Source organism: Coccinella septempunctata, chromosome 2 (genome assembly GCF_907165205.1).
Source record: "Coccinella septempunctata chromosome 2, icCocSept1.1, whole genome shotgun sequence".
Lineage (NCBI taxonomy): Eukaryota > Metazoa > Arthropoda > Insecta > Coleoptera > Coccinellidae > Coccinella > Coccinella septempunctata.
The window spans coordinates 30,068,681-30,088,960 of NC_058190.1; the positions used below are offsets into that span (position 1 = coordinate 30,068,681).

Below are 20,280 nucleotides of genomic sequence, written 5' to 3' on the forward strand. Positions count from 1 at the left end.
TATTATATTATTATTATATTATATATATTACGTCTATGGCTGTGAAGCATTCATTCCTAGACATAGAGACATAGATTCTCTATGTCTCTGTTATAATATATTTGATGTTCTGTGGTTTTAATTATAATTTACTCCATAGACAAAGGAAGGTCTTCTTTCTCTATGGTTTACTCTGTGAGTGCGACAGTTGGGTTTTGAATTTTCACCTTGGAAAAAACTGTTGGATGCAGAGACTGAAGAGGATAGAATTTTAGTTAAATGCAATATAGAAAAATTGTTGGATATTCAGTTATATTATAAAAGTATTTTATTGATATTGTCTTTCAGCAGAGGATAATGGATGTCGAGAATATGGATTCTTCCATGTAAGTATATTTTATACTATGTGGATATTGAGAGTTTCTCAAGAATACTCAAGATATACTTATGAATATCTGAATTTCCAATATTTTCACGATTGATAGAAAGATGCAGTGTCTTCGTTTCTACATCGGGTTGCTAATAGTGATACGGCAATGATCTATTATCAAAATCAGAAGTTTGTTTTTGAAAACATGATATCATCTTATAGCATATTGAAAATGGAATTTATTCACATATACAGATACACATGGATATTTTGTTGAATGTATAACTTTCGAAATGCTTTAAATGCCCCTACTATACCACATTTAAATCGAACAGGCCAGCTGTAAACACGAACATGCAGTTATAACGTATCCAAAATGTTATTATGCAGAAATGTATTCATAGATGATATTAAGAAGCTGTAATATTCCCCAAAAAAAAATCAAATGTGTATGTAGCACTTTGAGCACTTCTGTTTAAAAATATGATATAGTTATGCAGTTTGTTTTTGCTGGCCTCTCAGATTTGGAATCACTATGAAATGAATTTTTATGTTTGTGTTTATGCATATTATAGTGTGTAGATTGTGCAACCTTCAATTAAAAAATATGGGACTAATAAATTATGAGAGGTTCTCACTTCACATGCCTTGAAATTCTCTTTATTTGGTCATTCATCCACAAGCAAAACTTTGAAAATTCACTCGAAAAGATAGCCCTCCCGATGCCAGTAATTGGATAATCAACTTCAACTTTGTAGTCTGAATGATATATAATAGTCATAAGAACCCCCTTAATGAAAGAATTTTGTTTTGATCTATAAATTATATCCACGTGTTTAATTGATAGAAAAAAGAGACTTCATCATGAATTTTTATTGGTATACAAATACTCAATATTAAAATATAAATTATCATGTTTTAATTCAATATCTCTACTCACTACGCTTTTTTTATTTCAAATCTAGAATCAGTGTGAAATATCTTTTTTTTGCTTAAGTATTTTAGAGAGAGAGAAAAAGTTTATTTTATGGCCATCGACCTGAGGTCCTTCAGCCCTTCCTTAAGTATTTTAAAAAGAGTCAACTTCCATGCCAACTAGGACTCTTTGAACCAATCAAAGTTGTTCTAAGATTCCTATGTTGATGTTCTATTTTTATAATAATTTTTACAGTTACATATTTGTATAGGTGTAGTGAAAAGAATTAGGCAAATTTGTCCAAAGTATGAATGAACCTTGTATATTGATTTATTTAATTTTATTTATTTTCAATAATAATTGAGCATTCATATTTATTTGTTATTTTGGTGTTAAGGAAACATGATTTTTTCTATACATATTTTGATATATTATATTTTTAATTTGGTTTAGCCTAATTGCTACATTATTTGATAATATATATTCCATATGAGGCTTGCTGTTTGCCTCATTGATTGAAGAATAAATAAATAAATTTTCTTGTCTAATGCTTGGCGATTAAATGGTATGGTATATTTTTATGCTGAAAGCATGTATGTTGTTTATTAGAATTTTTCTGAAAAACAGTATGCCAAAAGTTTGAAAGAATAAAGTATTCCACAATGATTTTCAAAATGCAGAAGTTTGTTAATAGTGGCTAATTTTGAATTGAATGTGTTTACAGCATAAATGGACATGAGTGGGCTCAGGACCTCAAAAAATTCCTTGACTCTTGCACAGAAAAATATTTTCTTCGCTGGAATAATGTAGTTATTGAACTAGGAGTGAGTGATCAATATATTGACAAGTGGGTGGATATTTTTAAAAGACAAATCGAAGAACGATATGAAGATTTGGTTAATGATGTCATTGATATGAAAGCAAAAGTACTTGATGAAATTAGTGAGTTATTGGAAAATGCACAAAAATATGCAAATGAACTAGGACTTCAAGAAGTTTTGCATGAAATAAATCCTAAAGGAAGATTATATCATGTGAAAAAGGATTTAGTTGAAAGGACAGAAAAGTATGTATGCTTATTATAATCTTCAACTTCAAGGTATTTTATGAACATAAGATTTATTATAGTCTTAATATAGTTTAGGAATGATACTTTTACGTTATACTAAAACTATTTGAAATTAGGTACCTTTCGCTTTCGTTTGCTGTTTTCAATTATAATTTTAGGAATAGGAGGCAAGGAGGAATTCTGGCGTCTTTGAATTGACAAATATTTTAATCCCATTGTAACAATTCTTAATGTATATTTATTTCATTTTTTGGGTTTGTAACTAGGTTTGGCCAAAGAGGTTTCACTCATGAACTTGGATAGAACGCCAATGACTTTGAGTTCTGCCTTCCTCTCTAAGTTATACTGGGAAGATCCTAACAATGCATTACATAATATATATATTCTAACTTCTTCATGTACAAATATATTCCATATATACTCTTCAATAGCATTTCAATTAATATCGTGAGTTCAAATATCTTGTTTCTTCATTCCCATTGAAAGAAACATTGCAAATGAATTTTATCATTAGCAATTGAAATTAGAAGCAATGAAATACTCTAAAATGTTCAGAATCGGTTCAAAGGACTTGAATAGCGATGGTTTAGGAAGCTGCGCTCGAGCTCACTCTGAATAAATAAATGTGCAACTGTTTTGAATCGATCTGGAACAATCAAAAAATTTATGTAAAACAGGCATTTTATTTATTCGGTTCGAGGTTGAATTTCTATGAATAAGGTCTTGGCTTGTGAATTGACAGAATGAAACCTCTTATTGCTTTCTTTATTTTCAATCACTACTGTTTCTATATTTTTCATTTTTAAACAATTCTGGCTAGAATACTGATACATAGGTACTATTTTTGATATTTCCGATTTTCTGTGAAATATGAAATTGAAATGTTTAAGGTAAAAAATTAATCTCCAAGATTTGATATTCCATGAATAGGGGTGTTTTAAAGCAAACTGCCTACTGTAAGGGGCACTTGTCTTGAATGAATTGTTAGAGCTTCCTACTGACAAAAGTTACAGAGTTGAACATTGTAGAATACTTCCTAGATTCTACTTGTTGGCTAAGTTCATCAGAATGTTTCTTGAAACATGAAAAGTCATTTTTTTTTAAATACAACATTTTAATCGACTATAAGATAGGACACAAAAATCTATCTAACAATATTCCACACCTTATGCCCGCATCCGAAGAGAACTTATAACAATTCATTTAAGACTATCATTCTTTGTGTCACATTTGAGACAAATGAATTTTTCCAACTATAAACAGAATCATATGATTTTCACAAACATGAGTTGTTTAACCACGACACATATTTCGCTACAACAGCATCTTCAGATGGACGAAGATAAACTGTTTGAACTGTTTACCTTGTCTACCTTCAGGTTAAACAGTTGAGATGCTTGAGGTGATAACATAACAAGTGTTGTATACAGGGTGAGTCTTTGAGTCGTACAAATATTTGGAGCAGTAGATTCTTACGGTCGAAAGAAATACTTTTTTTCTTCACCATTTTTTTCCGAATCGGCTCGGTTTAAAAGATACTGGCTGTTGAAAAAAATAAAAAAATATATTATCAGTTCTCTCACGAACGGTTTTATCGAGTGAAATGAATTTCAGAATATAGTTTTTAATTTATTTGATGAACCTTTTTCGAACACAAGATATCACCCACGTCTTCCAGTATTCTCATTATGACCATTGAACCTTGAAAATACCAAAAATTCAAAGTACCCAATTCTTGAAACTAAGTTGGATGCTATCTAACAAATATTTGAACGTTTTGTAAAATAAAAATATTCATAATTTTTCGTATAATGCGACGTTTTCGAGTAATTTGATGTTCCAAAATTAAAAAGTATCTGTGAAATTTAAAAAAATTGGTTGCTTCGGCTGAATACAACCCTGTTTAAAATATCCGCAGATGTGTAGTATCACAGATTTAGCTAGTTATGAAAACTAAAAATGGCTATATCATTTTATCAGGCCGAATCGGAAAAAATGGTATAGAAAAAAAGTGTTTCTTTTGACCTCAAGAATCTACTGTTGAAATATTTGTATGAGTCTATATATTCTTTTGAAAGCCAGCAATACATTTTCAGTTATCAAACAATATAGCATAAGTATGAGTTTTAACAGAGGTTAGTGTAACGGGGTACCATACAATTCGGCGTATGATACAAGAGCTTAGGGAAAAACCTCAGCTTCTTTTCCATTGACATAAAAATTTATTTTAACCTCAGCGAAGTCAAGCTATAGCTTCTCCACCTAACCAAGGACCATAATCATGTACATTGCGAACTATGTATATCAATATACTGCAGATTCACCACTTGGTACTTCATTTGTCCAATTAACTTCAATCTTTCTGATGTTGAAGAATATAACTCCTAAGGTGATGTTTGAAGCTAATTCTAAAGCTATTAATAATTTTCTAAATCTTTCGTTTAAATGGGTGGGCCTTTTGACCAGGTTCGGTCTTCCAAGTGATGATTCTTCAGTTGTTCGAGGAACGCTACAGGACCCCTATATTAGGGAATAATCTCCCATAGATAATATCAGTGGTTATTCAATAGAAAATAGGAAAAAACGAAAAGAAATTCAAAAAATTTCTGACACATGTTATGATCAAATAACTCGAGTTAGTGAAAATCAAATAATTCTGTTTTCAGTTCAGTTATAGGTTTTCATCTAGAATCACCCACATCAATGCCTGCCTATAATGTTACATTTGTTTTTCGTTATTACTTAAACTTTATGAGATAGGGGCTCTAGTTTGAAGAGCCGGAAGTAGAGCTTCCACTTATAACTTGAAAACAAAAGATGATTGAAAATGTGATGTCCATTTCTCCCAGCTCTCACAATTTGAGCTACCATTTAATCCCATCGAATTTTGCCCACTCTGTACATAAGCGAATTGAAAAAGTCAATTTGGAAAAGACACTTTGGAAATCATAAACAGATATTTTGAACATACATTATGTATGCATTTTAATTAAAATTAACGAAGTTTTACTTGATGCTCGGATCATTTAAAACGCCAGTGTTAATATGATTTTTCTTTATTGAAGATTGAAAATGATCATGGAAGAAAGACAGAATGAAATAAAAAATCTCATGGAAAAACAGAAAGAATTGTGCAATATTTTAGAAAAAACTCCATATGAACTACCACTATCGCCATTACCCCGAAAAGAAGAAATTGAAAATGTCCAGAACTATGTCGATTCTCTGGAACAAGAAAAGTTTAATAGGGAGGAACGCTACCTTGCTCTGAAGGAAGCAATAGGTAGATTATCCCACGAATTAGATTTTGTACCAAAAACCGATTTTGAAAGGGACATACTTTCTGAAACAAGAAGGAACTTCGATATAACTGAAACTAATATGAAACAGCTGCAAAAATGTCATGATGACATGGTTCAGCAATTGGCTAGTATGAAAGAAGAGATTGATAATCTCAGAAGTAGTATAGATGAACTGTGGAATATTCTTGAAGAGAGTATGTCCAAAAGGCATTTGTTCCATGAACAATATAGTGGGTACACAGTTGGAACCTTGAAAGCCTTAAGGGAAGAAGTTAAACGATGTGAAGAACTCAAAAAAGCTAATATTAAGGTGATTATTTATCTTATATTCTCAATATTATTGTAACATTAGTTGGTTATTGTAGATGCTGATTTAAAATTTGGGTCATTGAAATATTAACATTATCAAAAAACAGAGTAATAGGAAACATATATTAATTTATGACATCCTAAGCTACTTTGCTGATTTACTTAATATTGGATCAATATTTTTTTTCAGGTTTTTGTGGAAAAATTAAGAACTGAGCTCCATGAACTGTGGCGTAACTGTTATCATCTGAACGAAGAAAGTCAAGCAAACTATCAATGGTTAACTTCTGATTTGTACACAGAAGACCTCTTATCTTATCATGAATTAGAAGTGAGAAAATGGAGAAATTTCTACACAAAGAATGAGTGAGTAGATTTTGATGATTGACCCAATGGAATAAATCAATATGCTTATATGGAGTAGGCACTAAAAAAGATATATTCATAAATTTGGTTCCCATTGTGTTATCAGGGATGACAAGAAAATCTAAAATATTTTCGAGTTTTTGTCTCTTCGAGTTATACCCAAAGTTGCTGTCAATCGGTTTTTTCAAATGGCATGATCAAAATCACATGAAATTTCGATGGTGAATACAGAAATGTGATAATTTATGGGGCATGCCATTTGAAAAAAGAAGTTGATAATAGTTAAAACTGATAGTAACAGAATCACCCTGTATATCACATTTCTTCATTTCAAAACAATTCTCATTTATCAGTTCACTAAAATTCAATCAATAGCACTAGTCACTAAAATACAATTTTTTTTTTTCAGAAAATTGATCAAACTATTCGCAGAGCATCAGGAATTATGGAATAATCTTTTGGAAATGGAAAATCAGGATGCAGTTGGTCCTAACAGATACAAAAACAGAGGGGGTCAATTATTAAAAGAAGAAAAAGAAAGAAACAAATTGTCTAAGAAAATACCATTGATTGAAGAGAAAATTCAACAACAAGCAATGAATTATGAAGATTTCACTGGAATACCCTTCATGATTTTTGGAACCCCAATTATGGAATTTATTGAAAATTTGCATACACAGAGAGATCAGGTAAGTTCAATTGGTGCAATGTAGAATAAAACAGTTCAAATTTTGGGTTTTCATTTTCTTCTGGTTATCTCATTTATTCATTTTTTTTTTTTCATATAATTTTATTCATTGTAAGCTAAGAAGGAAAACTTTAGTCTGGAAGGACATTTCTCAACTTGCGAAATATGCTAAATTAAAACTATACTTTGTTATGGCGAAAATTCCATACAACAAAAAAAATATTTTTTTTTCTAACCAAACAAGTTGGTCTTCATTGAAAGCCCTTTGAGAAAAAAGTGATTTTGTGATAATATGCATTTTTACTGAGCCGACTCTTATCTCGAAAAATATAATAATATGATATTCGTCAGCAATAACATCATAATATCGTCTTCTACCATACTTAATTGTACTGAAAAAATAATTTAATATGAATTAAGTAATCCAAAACAAAAGAAAAAATTTTATTCAACGAGTCTGATTAAAGAACAAAATAAAAAAACACAAAACAACCATTATTTTTGTGTTTCATTATTAATAATAATTTGTTCATTTATTTTCATAATTATCGCACAACAAAACAATGAAAAGAAAATACGTCGCAGTTTACATCAGAGATTAGTTGGTACAACTATCAAAGTATTCGCCTATATCTATATCATAGGGATGCTCTATTTCCAACAAGAATATAAAAGCTTGCTGTTCGAATTTTTTGAAAATATTGACTGATTTAATTATAGATGGAAGAGGAGTATATGAGGATGTATTGATATCTAGTTAGCCTAGACCAGTTCCTTGCATAAAAAAATATTGCATTACCATAGCAACGAACAATAACTCATTAGAAGTGTCAGTGTGAAGTTTGAGGTCAAGAAAGTAAACCAGAGTTACGCAATAAATTAAAAGAAAGAAGATGAAATTGTGAAAGGCTGTGACTAGAGTCCCGACTCGGGACTCTTGTTCAGTCCCGAGTGACGCCATTAGGGTAATGTCAGACGCGGCGGTTTTGTCAGAGACGTTTCTCGAGAGTAGAACCGTATCGGAGAGTCGTCAATGGGTTTCAAATGGACCATGTCAGACGCAGCGGTATGAATCGCCAGGCGATTTTAAAACCGACTCGAAGGGTCGTCGGGACCACTATCCGCCTCGGTTTTTATGAGTCTTTCGTACAGTCATCAGTGGTATGTATATGGAACATGTCAGACGCGGCGGTTTTATCGTTCTATTCACGACCTCACACAGCCTTGTATTTTGGATATAAACCGACGCGATTAAATCGACGCGTGTGACATCGAACAGGCGATCTCTAGCGGGAACCGTCTCGGTCAAAACCGCCGCGTCTGACATTTGCCTTAAATTCGGGACTGATATTAAATGGTCCCGAATTCAACGATGCACTGCACTGGTGCTTTGAAATTATTGAGCAGTGACAGGAGTAGCAAAAAACTCAATTTTCAGTACAAATCATAAGCCTATACCCAGTCAAATAGAAACAATGATTCATATTTCAATCGTGCATGTAGTTGTTAAAGATGCATATGTTGTTAAAGTATATTTTATTTTCAAATCATCACATTTATAAACAGACAAAAGAGCAATCTTGAAATGAAACATCTAAGGTGAACATTTTATACACAACCACTACCTTTACCTTTTAAGCAAAATTTTCATACATTTTATTGAGGTGCCGCAGCATTGTATCGTTATTTCGTATAAAATATCACATTTCACAAATATATTTGGCAGCTTCCTTTCTCGATCACATTTTTTTGGTCAAGAATGGCCGTAAGGAAAAGGTTCACTTCTGAATAAAAAATTACATCTGGCAATTCCTCTGGATTAATTTACACTAAGCAATTCTCAACTTTCTCACCAGTTAGATTTGCACACTTTGCTGCTCCTTCCATTCACAAATTCCAAGATAGTATTTTCTCCTATCTTTTCAATCTTAATTTAGAAAAAGCCCACACTATTTTTTGATAAGGAATCACTCCTTGAATTCCGTTGCAATTATTCATAATATTCAAATTTGGACATGAGAAAAATTGTTGCAAAATGGATCCCCAAATGTTTGAATGTTGACCAAAAGCGTGCAAGGGTAGAAGCATCGTGTTCGATCTGTGCTCGATGCTCGATTTTAAAACGATGTAGACTTCTCAAAACGAATTGTTACTATGGACGATCCAGAAATAAAGCAACAATTGATGGAATGACGATACTCTGGTTCTCCAAGACCTAAGGAGTTTCATGTCCAAAATTCTGCTGGAAAAGTTCTTGCTTCAGTTTTTTGGGATTGCCATGGATGATTGATTTTTTGGATAAGGGTAGAACAATAACCGGAGATTACTATTTGACATTACTGACCAATCTACGGGAAGAAACTACTGAGAAAAGACGCGGAAAGCTATCCAAAGGTGTTTTGTTTTTTTAGGATAACGCCCCCGCACACAAATCTCATGTTGCCATGCAAAAAATTTGTGATTTAGGGTTTGAATTGTTAAAACACCCCTCTTATTCACCAGATTTGGCTCCATCCGACTATCATCTCTTTCCTCAACTGAAAAAAAGTTTAAAAGGTCGTAAATTTTCTTCTTCTTTATCCAATTAAGAGGAGAATATGTTGAGTAATAAAATATTTTGACATTGAAATTTTGTTTGGTTCTATAGTAGGCTAAGAATTTTTCAATACATCCTCGTACAGTTTCATGCTCATGAATTCAACATAATTTTTACTAAGAGAAAGTCTGACAGATGTATAAAGGTATGATAGAGTATGTCTAGTACAACTTTGGCTTTTGTACTGACTGAAAAAGTTACTATTTTTTCGAACAAACAGGAGACAATACACATACAATGCAGTCACTGTTAGAATATTCGATAATATAGATTGAAAAGAAGCAAAATAGACCACCTACAGATGTTCAGTCTCACATGCGTTACTTAAGCAGAAAGATTATTATTATTCTGTCAAAGTCACAGACGCTTGTTATGTATTTCGAGATACGCAGTCCGTGGCTCAATTAAAATGCATATCATTACAAAATCACTTGAGAATGGTGCTCTGTATCCCATTCAACGAAAGGTTCCTTTTTTTAAATTGTTTGAGTAGTATATTTCTTCAATCAAAATTCACTCAAAAATTAGAAGCAAGTTTATGAAAGTCGCCCCCATTATCTAAGCCATTGATGAAAATCAGAAAGTTTTTTATCACCAGACGATTGTTGAGAATTGTGAGAAAACTATCGCAAATTTATATAAAGTTCTGTTCATATTTTGACCTCTAGAATCTCCTCCTTAAATATATGAAGGTTAAGTCCGGACACCCTGTATTTTGACCTTAATCTGACGTCCTCCGTTGGTTTCGTCGATGACACGTTTTGTTAATTTATACAGGAAAAAATATTAATTTCTCATCATCTCCCACAGAACCGCAAAATTAAGCTGAGCGCCCGCAAACAGGTTAGAGAACAGGAGACTCTCTTAACTCCAGCAAAGTCTTGCATGAGTTTATTCCCTTCATCCTCAAAGATGTGCCTCACCCCACAAACTAACTCTGTGAAGCGAAAGTTGCTCAAACCATTAACAACTGGAAAAAGGCCAAAGTTAGAAGGTTTTGCCAACTCCAAAGCACAAGATGGTAAGTTAAACACCTTCTTTCATGCAGATTTCACCCTCACATATAATTACCTGAACCTTAAAGAATTAGTTCACATTTTACCTTCACCGCAGATAACAATCTCATTTATTAAGAAAAAAAGTTTCCAGTTGAGGTGTTTCAAAAAGTGAGGCTTCTTCGACACAATTTAAAACTTGCCAAAATAAATCATTCACCAAAAATCACCTTTTCTCTTTGCCACTACATAGTTGATTATTTAAAAAGTCAGGACACGAATACCAGTGATGAATGATAAACAAAGATATTATATATTCTTAAAAATGGCATAGGTATCATGCCCATAATGACGGAGTTAGACAAAGGGAAAGAGTTATATCAAAGTAATTGTTAACATGAAAGGTTGTAGCCCGAATGATGTTGAAATATGAATATGCTTTTTACAAAAACTTGGGGTGTCTTGTTTTCGGATCTGATCTTCAAAATTTCTTTGGTACTTTTTTTGGTTCACAAGCTCGGTTTATATGGATCAGGTAACTTGTTTATTCAACTTTAATATATTTTTGTAAAGACCATATGAGCAGTTCTTGTAGAGATATCGTTCTTCGAATGGAAAAGAATCATTTTGCAAAAAAAAAATATGATCTACATGAATTTGAGGAAGCAACAAAAAAATTATTTTCATAGTTTTTCGAAAAATCAAGCGCTTCATCGAAAATATCGATGGAAGACTTTTACCGTTTAAAAAAGTTGAAAAAGTTTTTTTTATTTTGATAACGATATGGACTTTCGGCAAAAAATAGCCAGATTGAACTGCAACTTTTTTGGAGATATATTAGGTTTGTTTGTAGAGTGGTTTGCAACGGTTGTGAACTGTACACAGCAAGCGCAATTCCATTTTAGGGTAGCGAAAATCCATTTGCGCTTGCTCTGTACAGGCTGGGCAAATTCGTTGTTTACTGAGGGGATCTCGAGAACTATAGCAGCTAGAAGAAAACGGATAGCACACTCTCTAGCTCTTTTTTAATGACTAATCCAAATCTGAAAACAGAATCGGCCTATCATTTTTAGATTTCGAGTTATAAACAAAAATTGAGATTTTGACGATTCCGAAAAGTTCTCATAACTTTTTTGTCATTAGAACTTTACGTCAAACTCAAAAACGAAGTATCGTAGGAGGCCATTCTTTGTTTCTCCGATAAAGAGGTCGGAAATGTTTCATCCGTTTTCTTCTAGCTGCTATAGTTCTCGAGATGCTCTCAGTAGACAACGAATTTTGCCCACCCTGTACAGTTCACATCTGTTGCAAACCACTCTACGAACAAACCTAATATATCTCCAAAAAAGTTGTAGTTCAAGCTGGCTATTTTTTGCCGAAAGTTCATAATTTCTATCAAAATAAAAAAAAACTTTTTTCCTTCATTCCGCATCAGTCACTTCGTGAATTTGAAAAAAAGATCGAAAATTAATTTTTTCCAACAAAATTTTTTTTCTAATCGGCTAAAATTGAAAAAATAAAGATCCCATTTCCTTATCGATTTTTCTCTTCGTCACTATAAGTTTCCTCATCAAAATTTATTGAATAAATGAACCTAATATTCGCTCCATGAACAATTCTGTTGTCTGGTTCTCGCAAAAAAAGCAGGTTAGTATTAATGAAAAATTCAATCGACTGGAGCAAAAAACGGTTGAATAGATTGAATTTAAGCTTTGTAGGGTTATTGGGGATATATTGAACGGTAAAAGGCACACATAAGTATTTTCCTCAATTCACCAAAACACTAAGAAAAGCTCTTTTTTGTTGCTTTTTCTCAAAGTCATACAATAATTGAACAACAAAATTTTTTGATGAATTAATGTATCTGCAATCACTGGATTCTATAAAGTTATTAATAATAATCAAAGACAGAATGCTCCTTTTTCTTTTCAAAAAAAAAATTAAAGCTGAATAAATAAGTTATCTCCTCCAATACAAAGTCAGCTTTTACCGCATCTCAATATTTGGTTCGTGGTCGATATTTTTTTATTTCGTTATTACTCATTCATACAATTTTTGTATACCAAAAATTGTATAGATCTTTCTTAGTGTTCATCAAGATTTTGTAATTTATTGTGTTGACAATGTTCACATGAGGATAAGATGATAGGACATGGCCGTTTTCAACTCTCAGAAGTATGGAGGTTCAGGTGGCCATTGGTTGACACTTATAATTAAGCAATTAACAAAGCATTTGTGTCAAATTATCGTGGCTTTCTTTAGGTTTCAGTTCAGTAGAACCTGAAAGATTGAGAAATTTTCGGCGCTTGTCTCAGGAAAAGGCTAAAAAGCTGAAGAAATGCCGAAAGTTATTAAACATGCAGAAGACTAGTAACAATAAGGAGAACCTTGATGATACTAATGCAACAAACTACGATGTTTTTGAGGTAATTTCACATATTTAATAGTAGATTGGAAAGTAAATTATTGGCATGAGCACGATTCCATCCGAATATTCCAATATATTCAGCAATATAATATATATTATATAGAATATCTTCACATATATACATATCTATGTGCATATCCATTTTTGGAATCAAGTTTTCTCATTGTAAGCTTTACAGTTCATTCGAACAACAGTTCAGGTGAACGCGATAGGTAATCAACTATTTGACCAGAACACCTAAGTATGTTTCCCTTTCTATTCTCAAGCATTTTTTTTAGACTACTACTCTACTACTATTACTGCCCTTCTATAGATAAAGTCTTCCTGATCCCTTTATTCAAAGGATAATAGTAGAAAATATCTTTGAATGAATAGGAATAAATAGTATACTCGGCCCACATACATAAAGAAATAAACAACTCATTTTTGTGAAAATCATATAGATATTCTAATTTTAGTTCAGATAGGGAAACTTTCAAATATATGTAGTATATATTATTTAACACTTAGTTTCTGAAAGAATACGCTATATGCAGTATCATAATGTATTGATGAATATCCTACCTGGAATCAGACATATTTCTATTTCTTTCAATTTAGGTTGAAGCATGATTGAAAAGTATCAGTTTTTATAATAACTTCTTAGGTTTTGCAGTTCAATGCATTGTTTCCTGAATATGCATGATACATGTTAACTTCCTGATTATGTTTGAGCTGTAGTTAGCATTAAAAAAAGCCAAGTCATAATTCCAAAGTGATAAGATACATACCAATTATCTCTGAAAATTTGAAGAATATGAGAGTTGTTAATTTATGTAAAAAAATTAATGTTAATGTCTATGTTAACATATGTACTTTCGATAAAATGGTAACAAATCCTTTTCCAAAAAAATGGCTTGGCTTTTTCTGAGCATGTTATGTTTTATAGACGTCAGCTGGAAAGAAAATCAAAATTTTGATTGAAGTATTGTTTGTCACAATCTATTCCCACTTATGTTGAATTAGATAGTAGCTAGTGGATGCAGCATTCTTTGGAGTTTAGTTTATTTGAAAGAGAAATATGTTTATTCCAGAGTGGCATATTCAGTCTCCAGGGGGGTCACCGTTCAACCCAATATGTACCATCATTCCATAAGTGAAACTTGAATTCTGCTCGATTGCATTGGTACTTGAAAATTATATTTATTCTATAAATATCTAATATAATATTAAAATTTTATTCAAATAAAGTTTATTCATTCACATGACATTTTATTTTTTTAAGCTAAATGTTCCGTTACTGGGTTATTAATCAGTATTTATGGAATTTTCCATTTCTCATTATGTTTTTCTGAAACATATAAAAACTAGATCAATATGGCATGTTTTAAAAATGGATACGTGTGACGTATGGGGAACCAAGAGCGGAGAACCTGACCCGGGCGCCAAATGCTGCCATAAACTTAAAAGTTAACGTTATAATGGAAATTCTAATCAATTTGGGTTATCACAGCATATGCAAGTTCAAACTGAATAATTATGGGTTTGATCCATGAATTTTTCAAATGCACCGCTGAAACTATTCAAAATCATTCTTCAAATATGAGGTCTTAAAATTTAAATCGCTTCGTTTCTAGTTCACGATTTGGCAAGAGCGCTTACTAGAAAATAAAAAGGACAATGGCTTGTTTATAAAATAACAGCTGTTGATTTACAGCCATCATAAAGCTCGTACTCACTGGCGAGCCCCAACAGCAACCGGCCATAAAAATCTCATAAATTCTTACGACCTTCTTCGTTCGTCACAAACTTCATAGACAGCCATCTCTGTCTATCTCATCAAGATTATGTATATATGTTACGGCTAAAGATAGGTGCGAACATAAACTTAAGATTAGCCGGCTAAACTTAGGTTTAGCTTCGGGTATTGGCTAATGTTAGTTTCTCCTATCTTTAGCCGGCTAAACTTAAGTGTAACCACAGCTCATCGGCTAAAAATGTAGAAGCTAATAGAAAAGAAGAAAAATATCGGAAAGGCTTGAGGGGTGCAAATTTTAGGCAATTAAGAATATGTAAAAAAAAATAGTAATTTAATCTAACTATTAATGCAATTCATCTTTTGTATGAATTTCACATATTAATAGCACAAAAGCTGTTAAGTAGTTGAGAAATTGGGAATGAACATATATTGGTTTCTATTGTGTCTCAACGCATTATTATTAGCGAATTTAAAAATCTAAATGCCTGATGACAAAATTTGAGACGAACATACTATTTTGGTATTTTGAGTGTGAAGGAAAACTGTAGAGTTAATGGTATCTTTCATCTTGTTATTATTCATAATTTGCAAAATACCGAAGGTCAAATAAATATCATCATAAATATAGTAGTAGAGTCATTCGGGGCAACTGTGCGCACTTTTGCCTTTCAACCCATACCCTGTTTCAAATGTTGAAGCTAGGAAAATTGAAACATATTCATAAGATAGACAATTTTCTAATCTATAAAAAAACGTCAAAAAACAAATTAACAAAAACGTTTTCTTTCCGCGAAAAAGAATTTAATAGAGAAAGTCGGAGTGCATTCACATGCCCCGTATTGCGGGTAAGTGTGCTCACCCTCACGGGGTAAGTGAACGCAGTGCTTAGTGAACCACACAATCAAAACAAATTACAAAATAATGTCATCAAAATGTTAATATATTAGAGAAATGCTGTTTATTGTCAATACAGAAGCGCCTTTTTACAAGCACTGCATTATTGTTCGTGCCACAATTCTTGGTCAACACAACACTTGATACATTCCCCTGTTGGTGGCTCTTCATATTTTTCTGAACAAATAGGACAATATTGATAGAGTCTTAACCAAGAAAATCAACAATGTCATAATTTATTCCTCACTGAACTAATGCCCATATAATGAATCTATGCGCACACTTACCCGCCCCAGTAAGCCAAAATTTGAATTGACGTTCCTATAGAGTTGAGCAGCTAAGAGAACCTAAAATTTTTTATTATATATTTAGATTAATATGCCCATGATCGAATAAAATATTGTTTGACACCGTGGGACTCGGAACTTGGACCTGGCAGAATTTGCAGAGATGCTAAAAATTAATGAAAAAACTAGTGAATTTTATTGATTGCAAATAAAAAGTTAAAGAAACGTGGCACGGCGCACTCCTATGAAAAACTAATTTGGCGATTCTGCAAACTTGCTTCACCCAAATGAACCCTTCTTTCATACATTGCATAGTCGAGATATACGCACTGCGCACACTTACCCACTGCGCTTAGTTACCCCGAATATAGGATAACCTTGATTGTAGCTAACTGGACTATTTGGCTGACAAGATTTACGATGACTGCACATGAATCCTTCAGGAAATTTTTAACAAAATCAGATAGAAAACGTGTTCTCAACTATTTTCCTGTTCATGTACTTTTTTTTGTTCATTCTAGCGAAAGTATAAAGGCTGATTCATGCTAGACCGTGTCGGGACACGGTAAAATAATTATATGAGCAATTTCAATTGACGCATCCACACTACACCGATTGGGACACGTGCCGTGCCCGTGTTTTCAGAGTGGCGATCCATTGCAACGGCCCGGAGTCGGTCCCGGCCCGGCTCCGACACGGTCTAGCATGAATCAGCCTTTAAGGTTGAAAAGAAACATTAGAAATGATCGTTTCAATTTCGGAATTGTTTTTCCATAAACCCAATTATTGAATGGTAGGGAAAATATACTTTTGTTCACAGAAAAAATATTCTATATCTAATGTCTAATATTTCATTTCCTTGTGAGGCCATTTCTGGTTTTTCACAGGACAATTGACTATCCACGTTCCTATTGTCCTAATGTGTATGTGAATTGATTTTAGAAAGGCTCGATTTGAAGAGCATTAATCTCCTAAACAAATGTTGAAAACCAATGGGCGTTATGTAACAAAACTTCAGTACAATAGCATTCGATGCTATTTTGCATATTTAAATTCTAAAAATTGAAACAAAAACGTGGCCGCGTACGTTCGTCTTCTCCTATCCGACTATTCAAAAGACATCACCCCTCCACGTGTCCATCGATTACATTTTTAGCCGTTCCGTTTTGGATAATGTGCACATTAGCCGGCTAAAGATGGAATTTCCTGACGCAGATGAATATTTATCGAACTTTAGCCGGTCCTCGAATATAAACCTAAGTTTAACCGGCTAATCTTAAGTTTATGCTGACACCTATCTTTAGCCGTAACATATATATTATGTCCTTCATTATCAACGCATATTTCAGTCGATGTTGCCAACTTGTGCGATAGAAACGAAACGCTTCAAATTTTAAATACCCATTTTCATTTTTAAGAACTTGAAATAATTTTTTTTGGAAAACAGTTGAAATGGTTATTTCAAAATGTGACGTTTCAAAGATATTGCATAAAAAATACATCATTTTCGTCAGAAAGAATATTTCCTATTGACATATATACGCATGTGGAATCTTCTGCTTCTTTTAGCCTGGGGAATCTTCTCTTGAAACATATGAACAAGTCAAAGACTTACTATAGTAAATCAGCAGTGATCAGGATTTCATTATACTCCTTTTTTGTTATCAGATAAATCCATTCAGTAAAGACATTTCTCAACAAGAATTCCTCAACCTTTTCATCTTCAAAGTTCAAGTATTAAGTTATTCTGCATCAAGAACATCATTCTGTTTCACCTTCAATGAAATCAAATTGAAAACTTATAACGACTCGCATACCATAAAAATGTCTTCTCTATTTCAATACAATTCCAATTAATCCAATATGTATTATTTCGTTCTGTTTACGGAAAACAGCATATAGCAGAATACAAATTAATACTGTTAGGTTTAATGTCTGACGTATACATGGCAGCAACTCAAATTTCAGAATAACCTGTGAGTAACCGGTTATCATTGGTATTCAAGCGCTTTTGGTCACTTCCGGTTATTGAAGTGGGGTTAGAAATTGTGAAGAGTCGCAAGGGACATAACCGCGGTAATTACCAGTTGTTCGCTTGAAATCGCTTTATTTTGCAGGTTATTTCTCACGTTAGAGTTGACGTCCTGTGCGCACTCCAACTCTCTAATCATAAGATAATATGGCTAAAAAAATTGCTTCATAAAGCTTCCACCATCTAAAATTTTTATTTATCATTCAATATTTTTTTATTTTGAAATGCACAGTTGGTTTTCGAACACATTCTGAGGGCCATTCCACATCCTGTAACAACTTGGGGTAATATTCTTCAAGTAGGGGATATTATCAATTCGCACTATGTGGCTTCAGAACTTGTAAAGAATGCTAAGAACTTGCGTAGAAAGAGAGAAACACGTTGAGCCAGAGAAGCTGCACCCTGCACTTGTATTGGATAAGTTAAAAGTCTCACTAGCTCTTGAAAATGAACGCATTTCCAAAGAGAAAAGGGATAATGACGAATCAAGAACGCTGAATAAGACTAATGGTTTATTTTTCAAAGACATATTAAAAGCAGGACCTGAAGCATTGTTAGAAAGTGAGGGTCCAAATGAAAATTTTGCCTTCCTTAATGGCCTCGCGTTTTCAATATGTCGACTGGGGATCTGCAAGGAAATGTAGCCTATCTAGCTCAGAAATATGCGAAAAATTTGAATCGAATTGATTTTTGTCAGAAACTTGGCGTTTATTATGCCTACAGAATGTTGAAGACGGCCTTGTCCTAATGGCCTAGTGCGCATAAGCTGTCAAGATGCGATTTACAAAGGAAGCAAAGATTATAGACCTATAATCTTTGGAAGTTCAACTCGGAAATTCGCTTCTACTGCTTGTGAATGAATGGAAGAATTGCCAGCCCCATTTCGCACGTGCAAAATTGTCTTCTTAGGTCTCTCCGATCTAATTGTTTTTGAATAATTTTCAAACATTTTTTATCTCTTTTTGTCACTACTAATGTATATGCAATTTTTTTTGCGTTTAACACCAATCTTTCTGGAATAATACTATACCGTACACTTACGGTCTGCCACTACGTTTTTCATTTTCACTCGCTACTCACCGTGATGCTAATATTTCAAGGTCATGACGAACGTTTTATACGCGGTGACTCATTTCAAAAGAAACAGTGGAAAAACTCTTTGGGAAGTGCCTGGACCCAAAAATGTTTCAAATGAAAGTTGGATTTCAAGGTCGAGTAGATTTTCTGTGGAGATATAAAGTTGGAAGATCAACTCACTTTTTTATAGTTCTGAATCAATTATCTGAAAGACAGATATTTCCACATTCACGCAATTAATTTCTCATTTAACTTCAGCTAAATTTTTTATAAGGCACTCGGCTTAAAATACCTTTTCAAATCGTAACAAAGTATGTTCAATTCCATGTTTAGTCATTCTCAATCCTATAAATCCTCTTCAAAATTTTATTTTATTTTGTAGAGGAATATATCCACCAGGGATGATAATTGCAGAAGTACACTGAATCCCGGAGAAATACTACAGTCTGTGAAAATTATACCAGAGATAAAGATTATTCCACACACCCCTTCAAAATTGAAGATGCCAACTACACCCAGGCAACATAAAACCGAAACACCCAGAGGATCTAAACTCACAAGGGCACCAAGCAATTTAAAATTGATATTTTAACGTCGCTATTTGTTTTTAACTAGCCACGTTGAAATAATGTTTGATTCATCAATTGAACTACTTTCTATCGTATTATATGATGAAGACTTTGTGTATGTACATTTTTAAGGAATTATATCTTTCAATTCTTCTGCAATATTTTTTATAATAAGGGAAGAAGGTATTTTTAAATAATTATATTATTCACAATAAAATAACACGGATGTATGAATTTGTTTGTAATGTATGTTTTGAGAAATTGAAGGAATTCAATTATAACACATGGCTTTTGGGACAGTTTGGCCTCTTCTTACAAATACTTGAATGAATCATTGATTTTGTCATTGAAAATTTGTTTTTCCTCAAGAGTATATTGAAAAGTTATGTTTTTTTATAGTATTTGAAAAACCGTCCAACATTCCATAACTATTATTTTCTTCAAAGTGTTGTTAATGATGTGCATCAGAGCTCTCTTTATTTGGAACAACAACAGTATTAAGTTTTTTGTATGTTTATATTATTTAAATTCTCAGAATAAAATTTTTTTAACATTTCTTAATTTTTTTTTCAACATTTTCACGGTTAAACCCCGTTTGCCACAGCCGAGAATTCTCTAGAAAATTTACTCGAGATTTCATGCGCCGTGAATTCTTCACCGTTACA

The 20,280-nt window shown here is 32.8% G+C and overlaps 1 protein-coding gene across 3 annotated transcripts; it reads left to right on the top strand.

Annotated features, from left to right (window-relative positions):
• The first annotated feature begins 164 nt into the window (after positions 1-164).
• Positions 165-20,171, top strand: LOC123307605 (protein regulator of cytokinesis 1-like). Of its 3 annotated transcripts, none has more exons than XM_044889981.1 (8): positions 165-365; positions 1,990-2,331; positions 5,400-5,946; positions 6,136-6,311; positions 6,721-7,000; positions 10,406-10,616; positions 12,853-13,016; positions 14,092-14,203. In XM_044889981.1, the coding sequence occupies exons 1-8, from the start codon at positions 337-339 to the stop codon at positions 14,155-14,157; spliced, it is 1,815 nt and encodes a 604-aa protein (XP_044745916.1). In that variant the 5' UTR covers positions 165-336; the 3' UTR covers positions 14,158-14,203. The 3 variants fall into 3 exon arrangements, with proteins under 3 accessions (XP_044745916.1, XP_044745918.1, XP_044745915.1); XM_044889980.1 differs by lacking the exon at positions 14,092-14,203 and adding an exon at positions 19,429-20,171 and having other exon boundaries at positions 166-365; XM_044889983.1 differs by lacking the exons at positions 12,853-13,016; positions 14,092-14,203 and adding an exon at positions 19,429-19,519.
• Positions 20,172-20,280: the final 109 nt, after the last annotated feature.